Source organism: Mustela nigripes, chromosome 3 (genome assembly GCF_022355385.1).
Source record: "Mustela nigripes isolate SB6536 chromosome 3, MUSNIG.SB6536, whole genome shotgun sequence".
Lineage (NCBI taxonomy): Eukaryota > Metazoa > Chordata > Mammalia > Carnivora > Mustelidae > Mustela > Mustela nigripes.
The window spans coordinates 167,789,761-167,815,959 of record NC_081559.1 but is presented as its reverse complement, the minus strand read 5'-3'; the positions used below and the strand labels follow the sequence as shown (position 1 = coordinate 167,815,959).

Sequence of the window (26,199 nt, the reverse complement as noted above, 5' to 3'; positions counted from 1 at the left end):
ACAGCTTAAACCAGGATTGTAAAATCAGAAGCCTGATATGATTACAGCTACATGAAAAGAGTTGGTTATTCATATCATTTGTTAATGCTGGGAGTGAATTTTGAGAATGAAGATTTAGTGTCATGTTAGAGTTCTAGCACAGTAAATTTATTGTTGCTGGTTGGTGAGTGAATGTGCCATTTTGCTAAGACATGGAAACTTAAGGTAACTGCTGGAAATCCAGATACTGAAACTCTTCTAGCATATCCACCCTTGAAAGCAGGTTGGTATGAAGAGCCAACTGTACTGACATGGACTTGAGCCAGAGTAGTACGCAGAAACTTTGGGGGATTAAAAAACTTGCTATGCTGCTACAAAAACCTTTTATCCTAACAAATATAACATACTCTAGTTTTAACAGCATATTATATTTATGTAGTATAGTTTTGTAATTAGTCTGAAAATGTTTACAAATGATAGGTATATATACTTAAAGGTTTGTGAAGTTTTTTTGTTTCCTTTTTTTAAATATGAAGATCCTACTTTGTTCCCTAACTTAAAAAAAATTCTCAGTTTTAAGCTTTTGCATTGTTGAAATTCAAAGGGCATTTGGTTGGATGATTGATTACCATGATTTGAACACAAAAATCAATGTTTTACATTAAGAGTTAAAATCTAGTGATTGGGTAGTGTTTAGAAATTATGTGAAATTTATTTTAAATTTATGTCCCATCTGTGTGACAAACTTTTGAATCGCCTGGAGTTGGCGTATTGATAGGGGCTAACCAAGCTAAGTTTAAACCAAGGGATAATTTTACTTCCCTTTTTCTTCTGTTTAGATAGGCACTAAAATCTATGTATTTGTTCAAAATCTTGTTAATAGTAAAGATTAAAAATCCTGAATTGAATTTGGGATGAAAAATGTCTGTGTTTTACATATTAGTTATTTACTTTGGTTTTTTTGTAATACCAGTTTTTTCATTTCTAAATGCTTGTCTGGTGGTTGGTTATTCTTTTAAATCTATAGTTAGGGAAACATAAGCTATGAAAGAACCATTGTAACTATGATCTGAGATTAGAATTTGACTCTCCAGGTGACCTATTGTAGGTCAGTTTTGTGTAAATTAAAGCTGTGTGACCCTAGAATGTCCCTTTATTTTTTAAAAAATTTGATGGCTTTTAGAATACATCAAGGAATATTTACATGCATCCTATTTGATTGTGTTCTAAGAAATGAATTAATTTGGAATAAAATAGTGGAGAAGAGTTGGTAAGGATTTTTGAAGGTTTTGGTTTTAAAAGTTACAAAAATAAATAAAAGGGATTAACACTGTTTTTTAATTATTTTGTTAAAATCTGCCTTCTCTATCCCTTTGGTCTGACTCAAAAATATAACTCTCCTTTCATCCAGGAGATATTTGAAATAAAAGTGATTTTAAGATGCTAGAACTATTGGTGATCATATTTTAGTAGTGTGATTTTTGTTATTCTTTTCACTCAGAATTTAAAACTTATCTCCTCCAAGTACATGCCATTTGATTTGAACGTACTTTTCCTTGACTGAAGAAAGTTTTAGTAATGATGACTCTTGGAAGTTTTGGGTCTGATGTGCCCTATTTGATAATGTTGGTATAAAAGATGTCTGTTTCATATTGATTTTCAGATATACAACTTATCACATTTTACTATCAAACTGGAATGTGTCTTGAATTGGTTGTGATTTAGAAACATGAATTAAAAAAAAAACTTCTAGGGATACTTGGGTGGCATAGTTAAGTGTCTGCCTCAGCTCCGGTCAGAGGATTGAGCCCTGCATCAGCCTTCCTGCTCCGTGGGGAGCCTGCTTCTCCCTCTGCCTGCCAGTCTGCCAGCCTGTGCTCTCTCTTGCTATCTCTGTCCAATAAATAAAATCTTTTTTCTTTACTTTTTTTAAAAGATTTTATTGTTTGATGGAGGTAGCGAGAGAGAGAGAGAGAGAGAGCGCGCGCGCACGCACACAAGCACAGGGAGTGGCAGGCAGAGGGAGAGGGAGAGAAGCAGGCTTTCTGCTAAGCAAGGAGCCTGATGCGGGGCTTAGTCCCAGGACCCTGGGATCATGATCTGAACTAAAGGCAGATGCTTAACCGACTGAGCCACCCAGGCACTCTGAGCTGATATTTTTAGTAAATTGAGCTAAATGGAAACTGAATCAGTTTAACCAGTGTGATCCAATAAGGACTTGGATAATTACTGTTTGGGGTAGAAAGTTACAGGTCTTTTAGTAGGCTAGGTGGCTATGTAAGGTATAAAATATACAATATCTTTTTTCCTAGAATATTTAGAATTTAATTAATTGTGATTGCTTAAACAGGTTCCAGCAACAGATAGAAATGCTTTGAGTTCACTCTGGGGGAAACTGGCCTCTGAAATCTTAATGCAGAATTGGGATGCAGCTATGGAAGACCTTACACGATTAAAAGAGACCATAGATAATAATGTGAGTTAAATTTTTCCAGGGTGATTCTCTGAAATATTTATGTACCCTTCATACTTTCAGATAAGGAAAACACTGTGTCCTTTTTTTTTTTTCCCCTTTTTTTTTTTTTTTTTTTGGTAAAGTGGATGTTGGGGAGGGAGGAATGGAAAAAAAGAAGGAGAAGGGTGAAAGGAGGGAGGAAGGGGAAAAATATGTCCAGATTAGCTTTTGTTGACTTGACATAAAAATCACAGTGGGTGAGTAGCTTGACTCGTTTCACTGAATTTCCCTGAAAGAAGCTGTCAAACTGCTTTTGGCTCTTAGAGACAAGAACTCAGGTTTTCATTTATCTTACAGCTACTGCACCTTTTTTATTTGTACAGTGAAAATGGCATAATTCTATTAGTACCAGCTCAATGATAGGTCCTCAGTAAAGTCCTGTGTAGAAGGTAACAGTTTTCACCTACAGTTATATCTAATAAAACTACTTATGGAGTATTTAATTCAGTCCTTTTAAAATGTTTTCTGAAATAAGTATAATTTATGGCTTCTGTAAAAATGACTTAGCAGACGTTATTGAATCTATTTCTTAGAGCAGGGAGGTAATTTCTAATGTTGAGGTATGTGCAGAGGGTCTAGGGGATAGGACTTAGATCATAATGGCCATAGAGCATGCCCCAGAAGGTTCTCATTTCTAACTAAAATTTGGAGATCAGTGATGTTTATTCTCTTCCCTCTTTCTCATATATTATGATTTCCTATGCATGTATTTTTTAACCTTCTAGTCTGTGAGTTCTCCACTTCAGTCCCTTCAGCAGCGAACATGGCTCATCCACTGGTCTCTGTTCGTTTTCTTCAACCACCCCAAAGGGCGTGATAACATAATTGATCTCTTCCTTTACCAGCCACAGTAAGTTACTTCACTGCATAATTCTGGCTTTCGATATATGAAATTACATGGATTTTTTTTTTTTTATTATTAACTTAAAAATGTACTTCTCTCTAACATTTGAATTTGTTGTCAACCTTTCTTCCCCCTGTACATGGTAGATTGGCTTGTTAAGTGAAAAAGCCTACACGGGGGGAGGGGGGGGGATGCCTGAGTGCCTCAGTTAAGCGTCTGCCTTTGGCTCAGGTTATGATATCAGGATCCTGGGATTGAGCTCCACGTGGGGCTTGCGTGCTTCTCCTACCTTTGCCACTCCCTCTGCTTGTGCTCCCTCTTTCTCAAATAAATTAAATAAAATCTTAAAAAAAAGCTTAGGTGTAACTCAAGTAAATTATTTGAAAAAAGTGTACTTTAAGTCTGTTGAAGAGCTATTTAGTGTATTTCCTTTGCCAGCAGAATAGGCGTCATGTAGAATCTCATGATTCTGCCTTACCCTAGAAGAACTAAATAAGAATCTGCATTTTAACAAGATTCTAGGTAATTAACATATTAATGAAAGCTTTAGAATTAGGGCTCTGGAGATTACGTGGAAGAAATGTATACATCCCAGAATCCATTATATCATTGCTCAGTTATCCAACCTTTGGTGCTAAGAAATTAACTACTTCATGAACTAGACTATTCTGTTTTTAGCTATAAATCATTTTTAAAAATTTATTTTTCCATTTGAGCTTGAAATGCCTTTGAATCTTCTAATTCCTTATTTGATTAGAACAACAGAAAACAAAACTTTGTAGAAACACTAGATAATTGAAGATAATTTTTCTTTATCTCTTCCTTCAGGCTAAATATACATGATTTTATCAAGTGTGTAATGTTTCAGACTCTTTAGTATTTTGATTGCCCTTCTTAGATAACTGCCAATTTATCCATAATCATCTTGAAATACGGATCTTCAAATTCTAGGATTGTTACTTGAGTTTTATAGATCACAGGGGCAATATTAGCTTCTTGACCTGTATGTGTGCTTAGATAAACATAGTTCAAGATTGGAGTAACTAGCCTTTGGTTCATGGTATGGCTTATATTGACTATATTGTTAGCTAAATAAACTTTGTATAAACATTCTTGAGCTGTACATTTGTTAAATGTTAATCTAAGTGAAGATATAGTTGTTACATTTCACTTGATTTCTGCTTATTGTTTTCTGTCAAATTATGATTTTAATGTTTTTTCTCTAAAATGCATGTATACTTTATAAAGGTATAGCTTAGATATAGATGGTGTAATACCCTTTTGAATTAAACATCAGTGAAGATTGAATAACCTGTTTTTTTTGTTTGTTTGTTTTGGTTTTTTAAAGATTTTATTTATTTATTTGACAGACAGAGATCACAAGTAGGCAGAGAGAGAGGAGGAAGCAGGCTTCCTGCCGAGCAGAGAGCCTGATGTGGGGCTTGATCCCAGGACCCTGGGATCATGACCTGAACCTAAGGCAGGGGCTTTAACCCACTGAGCCACCCAGGCACCCGAATAAACTGTTTTTAAGTTGTTTTGTAGTTTTCAAAATCTTGGAAATAATATCTGTGGCATTATTTTTAGAGAAGTTGATGGGATACTCTAAACTGAGTCATATAAATAAATGTGACTTTAATGTGCTTTAATAAATGTACATTAAGGGACACCTGGGTGGCTCAGTTGGTTAAGCAGCTGCCTTCGGCTCAGGTCATGATCCCAGCGTCCTGGGATCGAGTCCCACATCGGGCTCCTTGCCGAGCAAGGAGCCTGCTTCTCCCTCTGCCTCTGCCTGCCATTCTGTCTGCCTGTGCTCGCTCCCCCCCCCCGTGATAAATAAATAAAATCTTTTAAAAAAAATAAATAAATGTACATTAAATGTTCATTTTAGTAAGATTTTTTAAGACTAAAATATTTGACCTCTTCAGGAAGTTAACATAATCAATAGCACTTTGAAAAAGAAGAGAAATTGGGGTGTCTGGGTGGCTCAATTGCCTTCGGCTCGGGTCATGATCCTGGAGTCCCGGGATTGAGTCCCACATCAGGCTCCCTGCTCGGCAGTGAGTCTGCTTCTCCCGTTAACCTCTCTCCTCTCATGCTCTCTCTCTCTGTCTCAAATAAATAAATAAAATCTTCAAAAAAAGAAAATTAAAAAAAAAAAAAGAAAAAGAAGAGAAACTAAGTTATTGGTGGTAATGTAGGTGAAAAATACCCAACCAGCTGAGAAATACCAGTATTTTTTTTATGGAGAACCAGGGAACCATTTTTGAATGGTATTTGTTCTGTTCTCTGCATTAAATGCTAAATATTCCCCTGGATCTGCTAAAAAGAAGCAGTCTTAAACAGAAATAGTCTGTTTTATTTTTCATGGCATGTTTTATTTTATTTTAACATGGCAATGTAAGTTCAGTATTAATAGTATTTTAACAACATGATGACCCAGTATGTTAAAATCAAACATAGGCAGAGGAGTTTTTGTAGCTGGAAGTTAAGATTCTCTTTCTTCAAAAAAAAGAAAAAAAAATACATGGCATTAGGTAAGATAAAAGACAATACATGATCTTTGCATCCCATTTTAAGGATAAATGATAAGAGGTGAAATTTTATAATTTTACATTGTATTTCTTTTTTTTACTAGAGGTATTTTATGGTACTTAAGTAGATTAACATTTTCTAGATTCACATTATTCACTGATGTGTACTTATAGCCTCATTCTGAGCTTGTATTCCGTAAATCCTGTTTGTGGGAAATTCACTGTTGAAATTATATATATACAGTTTTTAAATTGTATTTATTATATATTTTGCCATTTGCTGAATGCCATGATAAATTGTTTATAATCTGAAAAGGTATATAAATCATAGTATGTTGAATTAAGTAAAAGCTAGTGGGAAAAATTTAAGAAACCAGAAACAATTGTACACTAAAGTAAGATCCTACAAGGGTGTGTGGTATATACTGTATATACCCTACAAAGGGTATGTAATACTTGGTTCTGGTCTTTAGTATAGTAAACTCAGTTGATTCCAAGTACTTTTTTTTTTTTAAAAAAGATTTTATTTATTTATTTGTCAGAGAGAGTGGGCACAGGCAGATAGAGTGGCAGGCAGAGGCAGAGGGAGAAGCAGGCTCCCTACTGAGCAAGGAGCCCGATGTGGGACTCGATCCCAAGACTCTGGGATCATGACCCGAGCTGAAGGCAGTCACTTAACCAACTGAGCCACCCAGGCATCCCGATTCCAAGTACTCTTAAAGCATCCTTCCTTCTCTTGGCTTCCTATGTGTAAATTTTACAGGGTCAGAACTCTTACCACTTATACTTCTCATTATGAATTACTGATGGTATTCTGGTTTATAAATTAGTCTTGCTGAGACGGGTTCAGTTTTGTTCTTCATAAATCGACCTGTATGCCAAATAAAGCTGCTTTAGAGTATTTGGAATCGGGGCTCAGTGGGTTGGGCCTCTGCCTTTGGGTCGGGTCATGGTGTTGGGGTTGTGGGATCCAGCCCTGCACTGGGCTCTCTGCTCAGCAGGGAGCCTGTTTCCCCCTCTGTGCCTGCCTTTCTGCCTACTTGTGATCTCTCTCTCTTTCTCTCTCTGTCAAATAAATAAAATCTTTAAAAATTTACAAAAGTAAAGTACTTGGAATCAGAATGGAAAGTGAATTTGGACTGTACTGTTGTTAAGCCTAACCTATCTATCTTCACAGTAGGACTGTTCTTTCACTAGGACCAAATAATGAACATTTTTTGATTTGTCACCCTAAACATTTGGATGGGCATTTCTAAGATTTGGGTTTTTTTTTTTTTTTAAGATTTTATTTATTTATTTATCAGACAGGAATCACAAGCAGGCAGAGAGGCAGGCAGAGAGAGAGGAGGAAGCAGGCTCCCTGCTGAGCAGAGAGCCCAGTGCGGGGCTCAATCCCAGGACCCTGGGATCATGACCTGAGCCGAAGGCAGAGGCTTAACCCACTGAGCCACCCAGGCGCTACTAAGATTTGCTTTTTTATTTCTCTTTTCATGATTCCATTTCAGATCAGTACTTCTCACTGTGTTCTTACTAGCATTCCCCATTCTAATTTAAATATGATAATGTCTTTTATCAAGTTCTTAAGTCTTCCTGATCTGGTAGCTTTCTCTTATCAGAGATTAAATTGATTAATCTCTTTCTGCTGTGGTGCATTGTTTATTTAATCTTCTCAGGGCAGTGATTCTTGAGAAGGACCCTTTTGAGAAGTACTTTTATGCAGCCATTACATTTTAGAGAGGCTTTTTCTTTTGTGAAACTGACGATTACAATTTCATGCAGTAGTTGAGACATATGAGTATTGACTGAATCTGGAGTATCCAGGAAAATGACTAATAAATCATTACAAGAAATTTGGAAATGTTGGTTAGTAAAATAGTTAAATACCTGTCTTTAATGTTGAACTATCTATGTATCTTACAGAAAAGATGTTTTCTGAGAATATTAAAAAAGAATTAAGAATATATTTCTCAGTATTTGTGGAGATTAACCAAACATGCATTCATATGAAAAGAGATTAAAAGTAACACTAATGTTAATATTTTGTCTGTGTTCTGATTAATAAATTCTGTAAGATTGTCTTAAGAGTTGATTGATATTCCCAAAATTCTGTGTGGGAGGAAGAGCCTTTTCTGAATGAGCAGATTTGACCCAGGCGTTGGCCTGTAACAATGCTTTGGCTGTAATCTTGGTATTTAGGGGGTGGGTTAAGGATAAGGACAGCTCTACCTGAAGTAAGCCATAGGAACCATTAGAAATTGGTTTTCCATGATATTACTTATTAGTAGGCCCACTCTTCCGTGTTTTTGCAGTTACCTGTGTATTTAGGAAGTAATACTAAATTTAACAGGCTCTTTGAATATTTTCAAGTAATGAAACATGCAAACAAGAAAAATAAAAATGTTCAAACCCACTGAAAATTCTGTAATACAAGAGGGGAACAATATGGATCAATTCCTGACAGCCTTATGGATTATATGAAATTTTAGAAGGCATATAGAATATAGAATATGTTTAATTAATTAGTAGATCCATTTGTTATGGATACTAGAAATACAAAGGTAATTCCGTTGAGATTGTAGAAAGTGTTAAGATAAAAATCAAACTGGGGCTCCTGAGTGGCTCAGTGGGTTAAGCATCTGCCTTTGGTTCAGGTCATGATCCCAGATCCCAGGTCCCTGCTCTACAGGGCATCTGCTTCTCCCTCTCCTGCCGCCCCTCCCCCCACTCATGCTCTAGCTCATGCTCTTTCTCTGAAATAATTAAAAGTTTTTTAAAGATCTTATTTATTTCTTTGGCAGAGAGAGACAGCGAGAGAGAGGGAAGAGAAGCAGGGGGAGTGGAGAGGGAGAAACAGGCTTCCCGCTCAGCAGGGAGCCCATTGTGGGGCTCAATCTCAGGACCCTGGGATCATGACCTGAGCCAAAGGCAGATTCTTATGACTGAGCCACCCAGGCACCCCTTAAATAAAATCTTTAAAAATAAAATAAATTTTAAAAAAAGAAACTTTAGAAGTCAGTTTTAAAGTGTTAAAAAAAAATTAAATAAATAACCTTTGCAAAAAGTAATAATACAGAAAAGTAGATTATGCACCTGGGTGGCACTAGATGTTATAGGGATTTGTCTAATTTCCTAAAACTGGGAAATTGAAAATATAGTTGGGAATTGACAAGTAGTAAATTGATTATAGTTGACTAATTTTTTAAAGAATAACTTAAAAACAAAAGTTCAGTGAGAGTAGTGAGTGGCATTGTTTTACATTTTTGCAGACTTTTCAGTTTCTGGCATACGCTACATTTTTCCTACCTGATGTTATTTTGTCTGAAGGATATGAAGAAAGCCTAGCCTTACACATACAGAGTTACAAAAAAGCTGCTTTAGTAGTCTTTTCAGGTAGTTGTGAATATTCTTATTTGGTAATCAACAAAAGTCAACAAGTAGTAGTACTTTAAAAGTTATTATAAGTGGAATCGGAAACCTTATTCAGTTTTTTGAATCTCAGTGATACTGGTAGCCTAAACTATAGTGGTCAGTCTTGCACCTTAATGGATCTTGTACCCATGCCTATATAATACCATCCATTGGTTGTTTGATAAATGTTAGATCCATGAGCTAGGCAGCTATTCCAAATATGTTGACATACATACAATACTAAAAAAAATCACCCATTAGTATCACCACTAAATCTATTAGAAAAGGTTCAACATACTGGTTAGTAGTCAAGCTCTTGGTGACGTATTTTCCAAAATTATTCTCTTTTAGGAAAGGTCTAATTTTACCATTTGTTTTTCTTTAAGTTTCAACTGATTTTATTTTCTAGAAAATGTCTGCCAGATACCCAGTTCTGAATAGCTTTGGTTTATCAGTGATTCATTGTTTGAAGTAAAAGTAGTGTTCTGTGAGAAAAACAGTTAAGCTTACAACTCAGTTGTCAAAGTGCTTTTCATTAAGATAACTGTGACACAGAAGTATATAGCAGAAGAGCATTGCACATACTTCCCATTAAGTCATACAGATTATTTAAAAGATTAGTATGCAGGGGTTGGGTTTTTTTTTTTTTTTTTTTTTTTAATTAACAATCTTTATTGCCTAATCAAGGGCGTAGTTGCAACTTGCTTTTTTTTTTTTTAAACTGCAAGAGTGTGGTGGGGGGAAAAAAACCAGTTACTACCAGCATAGAATAATGTCATTATCCTTATTTGTTCTGAGGTACACAGAATGTCATTTGTTTGTTTGTTTACAGTTCAGTAAATTTTAGTAACTTTGCCAAGAATTGGCAGCATCACCGTAGATAAGTTTTTTAACATTTTTAGCTGCCCAATAAGAATCTTTATAGCTTTGGAACTTTTTTTAAACAGAAACAGCCTTTTAGCACAATGTGGAAAATAAACTGCTCCAGTAGGATTACAGCTTTCATTTTTCACTAAAATATTGTGCTTCCTCTTCATTCTGTAAGGTCAGGTTACCATCAGTAGTCTTCCTCAATAGTAACGTCTCCATCGCATGTTTTGAGTTTTGCTTGATTCTGACTTTTTTCATATTAGAATATACCTAGTTGGCTTGACAGATCGTTGTTTCAGCCGTTTTTCTTGGTTGTATATTCTTCAAGTGGTTTAGCTACTAGTAAGGAGTGAGTAATTTGCATTTGTCTGTAGTTAGTATGTGCTTTTCAGTTATCTTTAATACTAAAAAATGGTGAAGTTACTGGTGAAGTTTTATTTTTCCTGCTTTCAATTTCTAATGGCACAGTAATACAATTAAATGTGGTTTATTGAGTATATTAATTGATAAAATTGTTAAATTGTAGTTTATGTAGATTGTGGACTTTAGGACTTTTGTAACATAAAAAGTACTTTGTTGATAATTTATACTTTAGTCCTCAAGTGAAAGTTTAGGTGCCAGTGCAGGTTAAATAAAGTCTTTTACATCATATATATTACCATTTCTGCAGTTATGTATTCTGAATCCAAAATGGAGATGATTTACATATTTGAAAAATGTTGAACTTTTAAATGTAACATTATATATAAAGATAAGGTATCAGGTGTAAGAGAAGTGTTCATAGACTATTAAGAGATGAGGCTTTGCCACTAAAGGTAGATGCTATTAGAGAAAAGAATGCATTTGTAATAGAATGCCCTAGTTTATTACTCTACAGCTGTAAAAAGAAAGATTCAAAGTTTAGTTTGAATTATATACTCTGTTGAGTGTTTTCTAAATAAAAATAACGTAAGCACCCTAAGAAATTTCAAGTTTTACTGTTAATAGTCAGCTGGGTAGTAGTCAGAAATTGTCCTGACTGACCTTTCCATCTTTATCTTTCCTGTTTTCTAATTGTTACTGATGAGAAAATTCTTTTTCATGTAGGTATTTTACCTATATTTTAGCTCAGGATGATGACCTTTACGATTTCTGTCTAAAATGTAAAATAAAATAAAAATGTGTCCTCTGAAGTTCTATTAAGTGTCCTGCATTGTTTTTTTGTTTTTCTTTTCTTTTTTTTTTTTTTTTAAGCCTTTCAGGAAATGCACTTCTCTTTTTTTGAACCTATCCAAGCCTGCCTGTTTTTGAAGATCTAGTTCAGGTTAACTTCATCTTTCGTGAAGTCCTGTATATTTTGCCCACTTTATATTTGATACTTAATTTTTTAATGTCTTTAAAATAAATAATTTACAATTGCTATTTTTCCTACTGGAGTATAAGCATATTTGAGGGCAAAATTTTTATTCTCTATGTTCTTGTAGCATCTGGCACACGATAGATACTTAAAGTATTTTTTTCATTTTGAGGTATTTTGTCTTATCTTTTGATTACTAAATCATCTGACTTGCAATTAGAAAACCCTGTAAAAAAGTTCCATAAAACTGGAGCAGAGTTGTAGTAAGAAAAAAGTCTGCTAAACATTTTTAATAACCTATCATGTAATTTATACTTCAGAACATAGTAAATATCAATGCTCTTACCCCCCCCCCCCTTAAAAAGTAATAGCGGTGCCTGGGTGGCTCAGTGGGTTAAGCATCTAACTCTTGATCTCAGCAGCTCAGGTCTTGGTCTCAGGGTCTTGAGTTCAAGCCCCATGTTGGGCTCCACAGAGCCTATGGAAAAAAAAAAGAAAAATAATAAAGTTAGATTTCAATAAATATGAGAACATATTTAACTAAGTACTGATAGTATTGTGCATTATAAACACCGGGTAAGTATAACAACTACCAGTTAAGATCCGCAAAGGTTAGAAGAGTCCATTAAAGATGAAAACTGACCCTTAAATTTCAGTTGACAGGAAGGGAGATGGTAAAGAAATAGAACAAAAGAGCACAGCAGACATATGTAGACTGTTAAAACACATCTGTGGTTTTGCTTATATTTGAACTGAAAATACATCATCACTAATCTTACAAGATTGTGAATGAAGGTAACTTCCTAAGAGTCACTCTTAATCCCTACTCCCCTTCCTTATGTATTGATCTATGTAGGTGCATACATAGGAAGGATCACTTCTGTTCACTAGGTATGGAGTCCCTGCTATGTTTAGAAGTCAGGACCGATGGTAATACTATTTATTAGGGATCTGGACCGTGAGCTGAATCTGGCTCACTGCCTTTTTTCTTAAGACCTGTTACCTATCTAAGAACGGCTTTTATGTTTTGAATGGTTGAAGAAGGGGCACCTGGGTGGCTCAGTTGGTTGAGTGTCTGCCTTTGGCTCAGGTCATGATCCCAGGGTTCCGGAATCGAGCCCAACTTTGGGCTCCCTGTTCTGTGGGAAGCCTGGTTCTCCCTCTCCCCGCTGCCTTGTGCTCTCAATCTCTCATTCTCTCTCAAAATCTTAAAAAAAAAAATGGTTGAAAAAAGAAAAATATTTTGTGACATGTAAAATATGAGACTACAGTTTTAGTGTCCATAAATTTGTATTGGAACACAGCCAGCATCATTGATCTATATAGTGTCTTTGGTTGCTTTTAAACTGTAAGGGCAGAGTTGAGTTGTGACAGGGATCATACAATTTTGCATCCTTGTTGCTTCACACTGCTACTCAGTGATGCCATTGCGCAGTTACACCTGGCTGATGTTTCAAAGGCCCTGTGTATTGCCATACTGAACACTTTGACACCAGTAAATACTCATCATGTCAGAACAAGAAAATTGGACTTCAGATAGACTTTTAAAGCAAAGTGGAGTGGGGATTATTTTGTTTGAACTAGAAAGCAAAGCACTGAATTGACACTATAGGTATGCTAAAAGAATACAGTTTAATTCACATTGCAAGACTGTAAGCCCTCATTATAACCCAACTGACAGCAAAGCAACTATCAGAAAAACCAGAAATTTAAAACAATATTTCATCATAGTAGAATTTCCCCACAAAAATTAATGAAAATGAGGCTTCAAGCAGATAAGTTTCTAAGTGGCTTTTGTTTAGCCAAGTAGGGAAAGCCATTTACCAGTGGTGATTCTAAATCATGTTCAGTTGCAGCAGCCAAAGAAATAATGTCCAGAGAAAATGAACTTGTTTAAAAATATTAGCTTTTTGGTGAGGACAGTTACTCGGAGTTGAAGTTATCTGGAGCAACGTCAGTCAATTGAAAAACAAGGCACATGATTTTTAGTGATTTTCCTTGGCTCTTGAGGAGTCAACAGATTTTACTAATGTGGCCCAGTTGTTGATTTGAGGAATCTGTGTTGGATTTGAAGTGACTAAAGAATATGCCTTTATGAATAAATAGTCTATGTGGAAGAGCTACAGGCGAAAATATTTTCAAAGTTGATAAAACACTAATTTAGTACAACCTGAAGTGGAATATGCTAAGATGTCTTAAAACTTGGTGGCAAATATGTGTGGAGGATTAAAAAAAATAGGTTGTTAAAAGCCTATGGTTATTCATTACATTATTCATCACCAGGTACTTTGTGGAAAATACTTGAATCTGTGGTGTGTTTCAGTCTTTCTGTCTGACTGGCTTTCCGTCAAGAGAGTGGGCGGGGGGGGTAGGGTACAGGGGGATGAAGAAGGAGAATCTTCAGCAGGCCCCACACCCAGTATGGAGCCCAGCCATGTCATTCCACCGCCCTGAGATTGTCCCTTGAGCTGAAATAAAGAGTTGGATGCTTAACTGCCTGAGCCACTCCGGTATCCCATGCGGTATATTTTTGAACCATTTTTGTCAACAGTGAGCTTCTTTTTCTCCTGTGGACTTAACTGTTACCGGTCCATGAATTTTTGTTAGGAATAGAATATCTTGACTTTCTCTACTTAACAACAGGTAGGTGGCTTAACCTTAGCAATGGCTAAGATTGGATTTTTTTCTGAATGAGAAAAATTGCCCTCAGACATTATTTTCAAGCCTTGGGTGGCTCTGGAAATCAACTTTTGCTGTAACTTGTTAATGTTTCCTAATTCACCCTAAAATTACTAAATAAAATAGTATTTATATGGAAAACTATATTGCAGTAATCACTTCAGTGACAGTTAACATAGCATCAGTAAAAAGAAATGTCCAGCTGCTTTATGTTTTCTGTTCTTTCACATGGTGGACCAAGAAAGGAGATCTTCATTCCCACACAGATTTGCAGCAGATAGAATTTTTAAGCTCAAATTATAATTCCAGAAAGTTTTAGACCTCATTGTAAATACCAGGAAAATTTCCATATTTCAAAATTCACTTAACTGTGCTGTTGAATTGGAAGTGATTTATCTGTAGTGTAATGTACCCTAAAGGACAATATGAAAAGAAGAGTTGAACAGTTCAGTAATGCCTTCCAGGTGATAAGTATGATAAATTAAAATCCTATTTCTGTCAATTGATACCAGTTTTTGGTAGTACTAGGTTCATGAAAAACATTTACAAAGACGGAGTATGTAAATTTTCATTAGAGAACAGCATTAACAGAGAAACATTTGCAATAAATTTTAGTGTTGGGTTTCTAACTTTGAATGCAATTAAGCAAAATTGTCCCCAGTAGATAAATGCTGTTCTTCTCATTAGTAGATAAATTATAAAAAATCATACTCCACTCTTAATATTTTGAGTTTTATCAATAAAATGTTTTGGAAATTTGTTTTTTGTTTGTTTGTTTTTTAAAGATTTTATTTATTTATTTGACAGAGATGACAAGCAGGCAGAGAGGCAGGCACAGAGAGAGGAGGAAGCAGGCTCCCTGCCGAGCAGAGAGCCTGATGCGGGGCTCGATCCCAGGACTCTGAGATCGTGATCTGAGCCGAAGGCAGTGGCTTAACCCACTGAGCCACCCAGGCGCCCCATGGTTTTTTGTTTTTTTTTGTTTTTTTTTTTTTTTAATATAAGTACTTGTGCAATATTTTCAATTATGCCCCCTGGCCTGCAAAACCTAAAATATTTATTATCTGGCCTTTTACTAAAGTTTTGCTAACCCCTACCATAAACTCTCAAAGAGAGTGGGATATGATTTCCCAAGAAGTTACCCTCCATTAAAAACAGTGAAGATACATGTGAAGCAGTGATACAAAGCTAGGATAAGTAAAATATGTTTAACATTTTATAAAATAAATTTAGTTTTTTAAACTGTATGGATAAGTTTATGAGTTCCAGAAATGCTTACTAAAATTACTTACTTCAAAATCAGTATTGAGGAAAAATAGTCAGCCTTTCCTGTGCTTGTGCATGACATCTCTGGCAAGAGAGTATGGAGACAAAGAATTACTCTGAATGAAGGTTGCAATTTAAAAATTTCTACCTGAAAGTCAGGCTTAATATTTCAGATAATGAAACTTTTAGCTGATTTATTTAGTCATTTTTTTTCCTAGAAACTGGTTTATTCTTGAGTGGGTGTTATTCTTTTTATTCCCTGCCTTATTTAGAGGGAATTGAAGGAGAGACTAAACATTAGCTGTTAGACTACTGTCAGATTCTGGTGTCTTATACAGAGCTCAAACAACATTTTATGGGGAATCTACAGTGTGATGAAATATAAAGATTGATTAATATCATAATTTAGAAGAATCTGGAAGATAGAATATCTAAGCTGGATCTCGAAGGATGGCTAGAATTTGGGCTTTCAGAGGGATGTGTTTGAGAGAACAGTCTATGGAGTGAGCTTTAAGTGAGAAAAACGAGAAGCAGTCAATGATGGTCTGGTGGGAGATGAAGCTGGGGTGGTACTTTGGAGTACCAAAAGTCAAGAGGAATGGACTTTATTGACATGTATTTCCAAGGTTGGCATAGTACCTGATACTCAGAGGTATTTCTTGGATAAAAATTAGGGAGCTATTTAAAGAGTTGAAAAGGAGGAATACAACATAAACACCAAATGACAGAGGATGGCCAGCTGCTGATGTTCAGACTAACAGGATTTGTTAAATATTAGCAATGCCCCTGTTGATATTTGTCTGCTATATAATCCTTCTTTTCTAATTCCCAGTGCTACCAATTTAGCCAAAGCCTTATAATACTGTAACAGTTTACTTTTCCCTGTAGTTTTCAATCTTTCATCATCTGAATCTTTATTTAAATGCCTCATTTTCTGATTATGATGATTGATCTACACATAGAAGGTTTTGACACATTTTTTCCAAAGGGTGAATGACTAAAAGCCATAGCTTAGCAGCCTTTTGGAACAGACAGCACATATAGGGGCCTTCCAAAATCCTTTTACTCAACAAAAATAAGAGGATTATTTACCTCTGAAATGAATCTTGCAATTCACTTCATACTGGAGGGGATACAAGCTGGCATTCTCTGCAGACTTCTGTTTTTTTTCATTTCCTTGAAGGTGATAGTCTTGTAATATTAAGTGTTTGCAGGTAGACGTTACTGAAGCAGTGCAGTGTAATGGGCGGTTCACGTGTTTCTTTAAATCACATGTGGTTACAGATTTAAAGAAACTGGGTAAATTATTAATATTAAATTTAAAAAATATTAAAGTTATTTATATTTTTACCTTAGGTATCTTAATGCAATTCAGACAATGTGTCCACATATTCTGCGCTATTTGACTACAGCTGTCATAACAAACAAAGATGTTCGGAAACGTCGACAGGTGCTAAAAGATCTTGTTAAAGTTATTCAGCAGGTAAAAACTAAAATCTTTATTGCGTTTTATAAATCTCTCTGAGCTAGGTGTAGTATCTGTTCCTAGAGTAAGACTCATAATTCTTAAGGTAAAAATGTTTGAAAAATAGGAGAAAGTATACATAGAGAAAGAGGAGCCCAGGATACTCAGATGGGCATTTACTTCCTTTAATTCTAAGATACATTAGATGTGGTATGAATGAATATTGCTCCTTGCTAGGTAGATACTTTATACACTGTATATTAGTGTTGTCTTTATTGCAAAGAGTGAAGGAGATGTGGAGCCTGGCATGTTTGTTGGGAGATGGCTTACCTACATAATTCCAGAGTAATGATCTTTACATAGAATACAATAATCGTAGTCTCCAAGTTGTACAAAAGCTGCAGCCCTACTGATTGATTTTTAGTGAGCTTCTCAGCAATAACTGTGGGTTAGAAAAAAACTTATTTGACCTAAGAATGAATTAAATACAAAAAGACAAATTCAGCAGTGTATGAATACCCTCATACTTAGAGATGTTCTTCAGTATTTATTGACTTAAGGGACACTTTTGGTAATAGAGAAACTTGAAAGCCTTTGGAATGGTTCTAGGATGAGAATTTAGAGAACTCAGTCTGGAAGGTATTATAAGCTTAAGGTGTTGCCTGGAATCGGGGTATGAGCGGTTGCTTTGAGATGGCACAGGGTAATTTGTTAGAAATTAATAGTAAGGGAGGAGAAAACAGGAAGATTGAGATAGTCTAGGGGCAGTCTATCAAACGGTGTTGAATCTGATCCAGCTTGACCTTTGGCTTAATTTTACAGGAGTCTTACACATATAAAGACCCAATTACAGAATTTGTTGAATGTTTATATGTTAACTTTGACTTTGATGGGGCTCAGAAAAAACTGAGGGAATGTGAATCAGTAAGTATGAATTTTTACTTATAAATTAATAACATTCTTTAATGTTTGGGCTATTATAAGAGTTAACTTGCAGTGTTTTATTAAAGTAATTATATCAGAAACAGTCTTAAAATGATTGTTTATAAATGTGCTGGGGTAATGACATTTTTAATGTTATTGCCATATGTGTATCCCTTTTGTTAGTATTTTTTTAAAACTTTGGCGGCATTATATATTCACACATACACCTATGGATGTATTTTTCCATGTCTTATCCTATAGGAGTAAATGTGTTAATTATGTATTTATAAGATCATATAGAATTGCACACCCTAACTGTGATTCTCAATTTGTCTCATAAGTGGGCCTATCTTTAGAATTTTTCACACAATTGTACTTAACATTTGCTATAAACCAGTAAAGTTATAAGGGCATGAATTTTTTAACAATACTGTCTTCTATTGATTGGTAGAACTTGAGCAACTTGAAGAGTTACATTTCTGGGGTTTTATTATGTTAGCTTGCAAAGTTTTAAGAAATTAAACTAAAAACTTACCTTTTAAATACATTTACCAAATCCATAAGTTATTAGTTGTCAATTTCATTTTTGAACCTAAATATAAAGAGTTTGTTAACTCAAAATATAAAGAGTTTATTGAAGGACTAAGATTTTATTTCTCTAAGGAAAAGAAAATTATCATGTAAGTATAATTTCAGAGGTCACTTTCACACATTGGACAAAATATAAAATAGACTCCAATGTGATAATTTGTGTTCATATAGTTATATGCAGTGTTATTATATATTGGTGTATATTTGTTAAATATACACTAATGAAGTTAAAATATTCTCTTTTAATTATGATTCTGTCTGTGGAGGAGGAGCCACCCCTTGAATTTGTTTTCCTTTGTCTATTCCCAGGTCTAATTACTTCACAGAAATGTGCTTATTTTTAGTCTGTTATAACTATTTTAAGAAGCTAGAAAAGATATGTTATCTACAAAGAATTTATGTAGGATAATGGACAGGACAAAGCTCCTTTGTCACAAGGTTGCCCAAGTCATCATCAGTAGAATAAGAAAACATGGCAGTGCTTCAGGTTTTTCTTGCGCATTCATTTACTACTTTAAATTGTTAGAGACTTGAACATAGTGGTCTAGAAAGTGCTATGGTGTATAGAACTTGTGATATTAGGTGAGAGAATTCTAGTAACTGGAACAATGAGTAAAGCACACAGGAAATACTTTGGGTCACATTTTTGAAAATTGCTTGTTTGTGCTATTAATTTTTTTTGTTACATTTTACATACATAGGTACTTGTGAATGACTTCTTCTTGGTGGCTTGTCTTGAGGATTTCATTGAAAATGCTCGTCTCTTCATATTTGAGACTTTTTGTCGCATCCACCAGTGTATCAGCATTAAGTAAGAACACCCTGATTTGATTTGTATTTTTCTACTTTTAAATTCCTGGAAATTTCCATTGACTGTAAAATTATACTTAATAGGATTCTAGTTAATTGGATTTTTATTTTATTTCCCTTTGCTTTAGAAGAAAAAGAAAACAATCTGATAGTGATTTATAAAAATCCTAACTTTTGTTTTTATTTGGGAATGTTACAGACTCAAAAATACCTTCTTTAGCTTCTCTGTGTGTGGCAAAGCATGATTTTTGAAGATGGTAACTTCAAGGCAGTATTATGATTGTCACTTAACCTTTTTGAAGAGTACTGTTATGCCCTGTGTAGGGAGAAAAAGGAAATAGACCGTTTTAGAATGGTTTCAGCAGGAGTTCAAATAAGGAAGAAGTTAGTAAATCAGGAATACTGTTGAAAGACCACATTTGGTAATCATTTCAGTGAATTGAGTTTGTTTTATTTAGTTATATATTTGAATTCTCATATAGTAAACTCCTGTGACATCCTAAAATGTTGAAACATGGAAAGTATGGTGAATTTCAGTTGAAATTGTCTTTGTTGTGTGAGAAAATTATTGGCGGAAAAATTGTGAAACTTATATAACCTATTAGAAACTAATTTTACATATTAGAATTTGAAAAATAACTAGCGCCCTTTTGGCCACAGATGAAGTCAAACAGTAAATATGCTCCATAAGTGTTTAAAAAATTACTTTAATGTTTGCCTCTTTGGAATTGTGTGTAAACCAGAGTTTTTCTTCAGTGCCATTGGTTTTTGCTGAGGCATCCGTACTTGTTTGCCTAATTTTAGGGTTGTTATTGAAGTGGTTTTTTAGAGTTAGAAGTACAGTGCAATCATGGCGCTTTTCCTATGGGAATTAAAGCCTTGACCAGTTTTATTAGTACTTTATTAAAGCTAGCAAACATATAATTTAAAAAATCTGATTCTCTTAAAGAATACATGCAAATTCCTAATATGTCATTGGTTGTGAAATAAAGAGATGAATCATATGTGGGATGCTAATGGACAATAGATAACTGAATTCATGCACTGCCCTTTTTTTTTTTTTAAAGTTACATAATTCAACCTTGTGAAAGAGGGATGTTAATATTTTGTTTTTTCCTTGTGGACTTTCCCCCACTTCTTAGGACAATATGGTCACTTGGGTGTTTTGTTTCATCTAGAACTTATTTAATTATCCCTGCTATGATACTTTTGAAAGCAAGTTCTCCTTTTTATATCTTTAGCACCTCTTATACTGAGTCTGTACAGTATAGGTGTTCAGTAAATATTTGTTAAATGAATAAATCATTTTCTTTATATTAGTAAATTTGTATTTGTCCATGATAATGCTTTCTCACTTTGGTGTTTGCTTCTGAGGTACCATGAGTAAGAAGGTTTGTTCCAGTTCTGTCTTGTTCCCTTTCTTAACCGTGGACCTTGTACTCATTATTTTATGTTTATGAGATTCAGTTTACCATGATTGCTGTAGTTCTTTGATTCCTATAGTTTTTTTTTTTCCTATAGTTTTTCAGAGTTTTGGACAAAGTCTAAAGCATTTTCAGACTAAAGTTGTGGTAACTTTCTGAAGTCCAGAAATCTTTTCTCTTTTCCAGTGATAGTGTTTTATTTTAGTTGTTTAAATATTTTTAGCTACCTTTGGAATTTTCTAACTCAGGTGATTTTGAATGCATGTATTAATGCATTTTCTTCAAATATTAAGAAAGAATTTTAGAGTTGGAAGAAATCTTAGAGAGTTTCTGATCCAGTAGCGCACAGTTACTGAATCAACAGTAGGACTTTTTTCTGCAGCGATGGAAATGCTTTTATATCTATATTGTTCAGCATAGTAGCCAGTAGTCATTTGTGGCTTTTGAGTACTTACATGTGGCTCAGGTTTCAAGTTCTAGAACCATGGTTTTTAAATTGTGTGTGTGTGTTAACAACTTGTTTTCAGATGTGACATTGTATGTATGTACATCTGTGTAGTCAAATCAGAGCCCCTTCTTGCTGTTCAGCCTGTATCTCTGTTCAGGTTTCCTCCTGATGGCCAAAGCACTTCTATGGAGTCCTAAGACTTCTGGAAGAACACCGTTTAAAAAAAAAAAAAAATTCCAGTACAACTTCTTTGTTTCCTAGTGGTTTTGTAGCTCCTTATTTATAACTGGGAAGCTTAAGGCTCAGAGACATTAAGTTGATTAGGTCTTATTTAATGACAGAACCTGGACTAATAGGTCTCTGACATTCATTGTATTGTATGTCACTATAAATTCTTTTCTTTTTGATTGTGCACAATTGATATTTTTAGAAATATCAGATTTAGACTAATTTGTCATTAGTCTTTTCACTGAAAGCCAGAGGATAAAGATGGAAACCATAAGTCATTGTTTAACTTCGTGCCTCAAAATCAATTATAGAGTTTTGTTTTACAAATATAGATTTCCCTGAAGCCACCTCAGACTTTTTAGGTCAGATTTTCTGAATATGCTCTGCTATGATGTGTAACAGAGCTCCTATACTCTACCCTCAGAGTGATTTTTGGGAAGCACATCTGGGATTTAAGAACCTGCATCAGATTGCCAATTTTTAGGTCACATATTTACAGCCTGTTAAAGTAATGGAAAGAAAAATCAGTGATTTAATATTTAATATTTAATATTTAATGCTGAGTGTGGAATTCATTAACACAGGACTCGATCTCATGACCCTGAGATCATGACATGGACTGAAACCAAGAGTTGGACAACCAACCTATGCCACCCAGGTCATGATCTCCTGGTTTTGGGATTGAGCACTGCACAGCAGAGTCTGCTTCACATTTTCTCTCCCTCCCCGAGTGTTGCCACCGTGCCCCCCCCCACTCCTATGCACCCTTCTCAAATAAATAAAATCTTAAAATTAATTAATTAATGAAGACTGAGCCCAATCCCTTAAAATCTGAAATTTTCTCTAGGAGGAAATCTTGGCTGGCATCTCTATTTTTTTTAAAGTGCCTGTAAATAATTCTGATGTAAAATCTCTTTTATTAATTACACCTTTTATTTTGAGATGGTTGTAGATTCACATGCAGTTGTAAGAAATAATAAAGAGAGCCCCTTTGTTCTTCACACAGTTTCCCATTTACACACTTGGTGTAACATCTTGGAGTAACATCTCGCAGACTATAGTAAAATATCACAACCAGCATGTTGACACATTCTCATCTATTGATTGATACATTCTCATCTATTAACCATTTCTGTAATTTTGTCATTTTTAAGAATATATAGAAACTTTTAAAAAAGCTAATGTTCATCCTTCCAGAGAGGATAAATAACAATATGTATCATGATTATGATGTAATTAGTAATAGCAGTATAACATGTACAGGTGTTCAAAGAAGGAAATATTACAAATGTGAATGAGTGGCTCTTCTGGCCAAGCACTGGTTAGAAGGTAGGGAGCACACTCTCAGAGCTTTAAGTCCAGAGGAAGAAACATACTAAATAAAGATAAAATGACAAATTATGATAGGGATTTTGAAAAAAAATATAGAGTAATTAGAATGACATGGACATAATTTGTGTGTTGGAAAATCAGAGAAGTAATTTAGATTGAAGCTTCAGTGAAGCCTGATAACCCACTGAATGGAGTATTTTTAAGCTGCAAAGTAAACTTTTTTCTGCTGTATACTAATTATGACAAATTATTCGTTATTTTGTGCTGACCTATCTTTGCCTCTAATTAATTTAAGATTATTTGATATTCTGTCTTTTCGAGGGTAAATGGGGAAGGGTTTATATCTGTCCTCCTTTCTGTCCAACCAGTGGACACATTTTAAATTCTGAAGAGAATAGTGCATATTATAAAACCAATGGTCGTTGATTAAACAACTCTTTCTATTTGGGATTTGGAACATTCTCAGTTGATAGGTTTCTTGACTAACGGCCGTAAGCACATATGATAATCATATCTTTATAAAAATGCATATTAAGAATGTTTTTATCAGTTTATATACAACCTTATAGATTTGTAGGATAAGTTACCAATCTGTTTACCATAAAGTATGCAACATCTGTCAAAAAGATTGCTATGGTGGGATTTAATTTAGTATAGCTGAATAGTTTATCAGATATGGTGTGTGTCTGAAATTTAAAAGCTGTTCTAGAATAATTCTTGGACCAGTTTTCAGTTGTAGATAAAAAAGTATGGAAGTAATATTTTGAATGTGTGTGATAAACATGTTGGAGCATACATTTATATAATTTTTCTTTAGTGAGTTCGGCTTTTCACAAATGAATGTATTTGCCAACTACTCTTGTGTTTCTTTAAGTTATGAAGTCATTCTACTTTTCGCTTATTTTATTAAGTAACATTTTAGGTCTTCCTATTTTTCTTAAAGTTCTTACTACTACATAGCAATTTATATTCTTAATTATACTTCCTGATACTAAGGAGAAATATAGAAAGGTACATTTCCAGATGGAGATAACATAGTTGCCAAAGCCTTTTATTATTTCTGTGTTAACTGTAAAGTAGTATGTGGCATACCTCAGACATGTTTTGGGTTTGGTTTCAGGCAACTGCAGTGAAGTGAATTATCACAAAACTAGTCAAATGGATTTTTTGGTTTCCCAGTGCATATAAAAGTTTTGTTCACACTGTCATCTTTTAAGTGTGCAGTATAGCATTATGTCTAAAAAAAACAGTGTACATAACCTTAATTAAAAATATTTCATTACTAAAAGATGGTAACCATTATCTGAGCTTTCAGTGAGTCATAATCTTTTTGCTGGTGAAGGGTCTTTCTCCGATTTTAATGGCTCCTGACTGATCAGGGTGGCGATTGCCGAAGATTGGGGTTGCTATGACAGATTCTTAGGACAGCAGTGAAGTTTTCTACATCTGTTGGCTCTTCTTTCACATATGATTTCTCTGTAGCATGTGATACTGTTTGATAGCATTTTACACAGTAGAACTTTAAAAATCGGGAGTCCGTTCTCTCACACTGGCCACTGCATTATCAACTAAGTTTATGTAATATTCTAAATCCTTTGTTATCATTTCCAGTAATCTTTACCAAGAGTAGATTCCATCTCAAGAAACCACTTTCTTTGCTTATCCGTAAGAAGTAACTCCTCATTTTTTAGTTTCACCACGAGATTGCTGCAGTTCAGTCCCATCTTCAGGCTCCACTTCTTATTCTAATTCTCTTCCTGTTTCCACCACATCTGCAGTTACTTCCTTCACTGAAGTCTGAAACCTTTTGAAGTCATCTGTAAGGCTTGGAATTAACTTCCAAACTCCTGTTAATACTGATATTTTGACCTCTTCCTGTGAATCACAAATGTTCTTAATGGCATCTTAGTGGAGAATCCTTCCTTGAAGGTTTTCAGTTTACTTTGCCCCGATCCATCCAAAGAATCACATCTATGGCAGCTATAGCCCTAGGAAATGTATTTCTTAAGTAATAAGACTAGAAATTACTCCTTGATCCATGGACTACAGAATGATGTGTTAGCAGGGACAAAAATAACATTAATTTCATTGTAGATCTCTATCAGAGCTCTTGGGTGACCAGGTGTATGGTCAATGAGTAGTTACATTTTGAAAGGAATCTTTTTCCCTGAGCAAACCTCAACAGTGGGTTTAAAATATGCAGTAAACTATTTTGTAAACAGATTTACTATCATATGGGCTTTCTTGTTCCATTTATAGAGCACAAGCTGAGTATATTTGGCGTAATTCTTAAGGGCCCTAGGATTTTTGGAATGGTAAATGAACATTGGTTTCAGCTTAAAGTCTTCCAGCTGCGTTAGCCCCTAATAAGCGAGTTGGCCTGTCCTGTGAGGCTTTGAATCCAGGCATTGACTTCTCCTTTCCATCTATGAGGTCCTAGGTGGCATCTTCTTCCAGTGTAAAGCTATTTACTCTACCTTGAAAATCTATCATTTGGCGTAATCTGGATAACTCATTGTAGCTTCTACATTAGCAGCTTCATCTTGGGTACTTTTATGTTACAGAAATAACTTCCTTAAACTTTGGGAACTAACAACCTCTACTAGTTTCAGACTTTTCTTCTGTTGCTTTCTTCCCCCTCAGCCTTCATAGAATTGGTAAGAGTTAGGGCTTTGCTTTGGATTAGGTTTTGGCTTTAGGGAATGTTGTTGTACCTATTTTGATTTTTTCAAAACCACTGAAAATTTCTCCCTATCAGCAATGAGGCTTTTCGCTTCTTATCATTCATGTATTCACTTGAAAAATTATCTTTTCCCCCATTAATTTGAAATGCTACCCGTATCATATTTTCTTTTTTTGGGTAAGATTTTATTTATTTGTCAGAGAGAGCACAAGCAGGGGGAGTGGCAGGAAGAAGGAGAAGCAGGCTCTCTGCTGAGCAAGGCGTCCAATGCGGGACTAGATCCCGGGATCCTGGGATCATGACCTGAGCTAAAGGTAGATGCTTAACCCACTGACCCACCCAGGTGTCCCTATTTGTTGTCTTTTTGATAGTAGCCTTTCTAGTATGTGTGAGATGATATCTCACTTAGTTTTGATTTGTATTTCCCTAATATTTGTGATGCTGAGCATCTTTTCATGTACCTGTTACCTGTCCATATGTCTTCTTTGGAAAAATGTCTATTCAGATTCTCTGCCAATTTTTTAGTCTAATTACTTAGGGGTGTTTTTTTGCTATTCAGTTGTTAAGAGTTCCTTATATATTTTGGGTATTAACCTCAGCTCTATCATTTGCAATCTGTTTTCCCATTTGGTGGTAGCTTGCCCTTTCATTTTGTAGATAGGTTCTTTTGCTATGCAGACTCTTTAGTTTTATAGTTCCCCTTGCTTGTTTTTGCTTTTGTCATCTTTACTTTTGGTGTAAGATCAAAAAAATTATTGCCAAGACTGATGTCAGGGCGCTTACCACCCAATTTCAGTCTTTTGGCAAAAAAATTATTGCCAAGACTGATGTCAGGGCGCTTACCACCCAATTTCAGTCTTTTG

The 26,199-nt window shown here is 34.9% G+C and overlaps 1 protein-coding gene across 1 annotated transcript in view; it reads left to right on the top strand.

The window, feature by feature from the left end:
• Positions 1 to 26,199, top strand: part of EIF3E (eukaryotic translation initiation factor 3 subunit E) — a 44,641-nt gene that overhangs the window by 12,378 nt on the left and 6,064 nt on the right. The window contains exons 6-10 of the mRNA XM_059395046.1: positions 2,330 to 2,455; positions 3,220 to 3,344; positions 16,788 to 16,914; positions 17,719 to 17,820; positions 19,113 to 19,222. Of these exons, the coding sequence (XP_059251029.1) occupies positions 2,330 to 2,455; positions 3,220 to 3,344; positions 16,788 to 16,914; positions 17,719 to 17,820; positions 19,113 to 19,222 (590 nt within the window). The remainder of the gene's footprint in view (positions 1 to 2,329; positions 2,456 to 3,219; positions 3,345 to 16,787; positions 16,915 to 17,718; positions 17,821 to 19,112; positions 19,223 to 26,199) is intronic.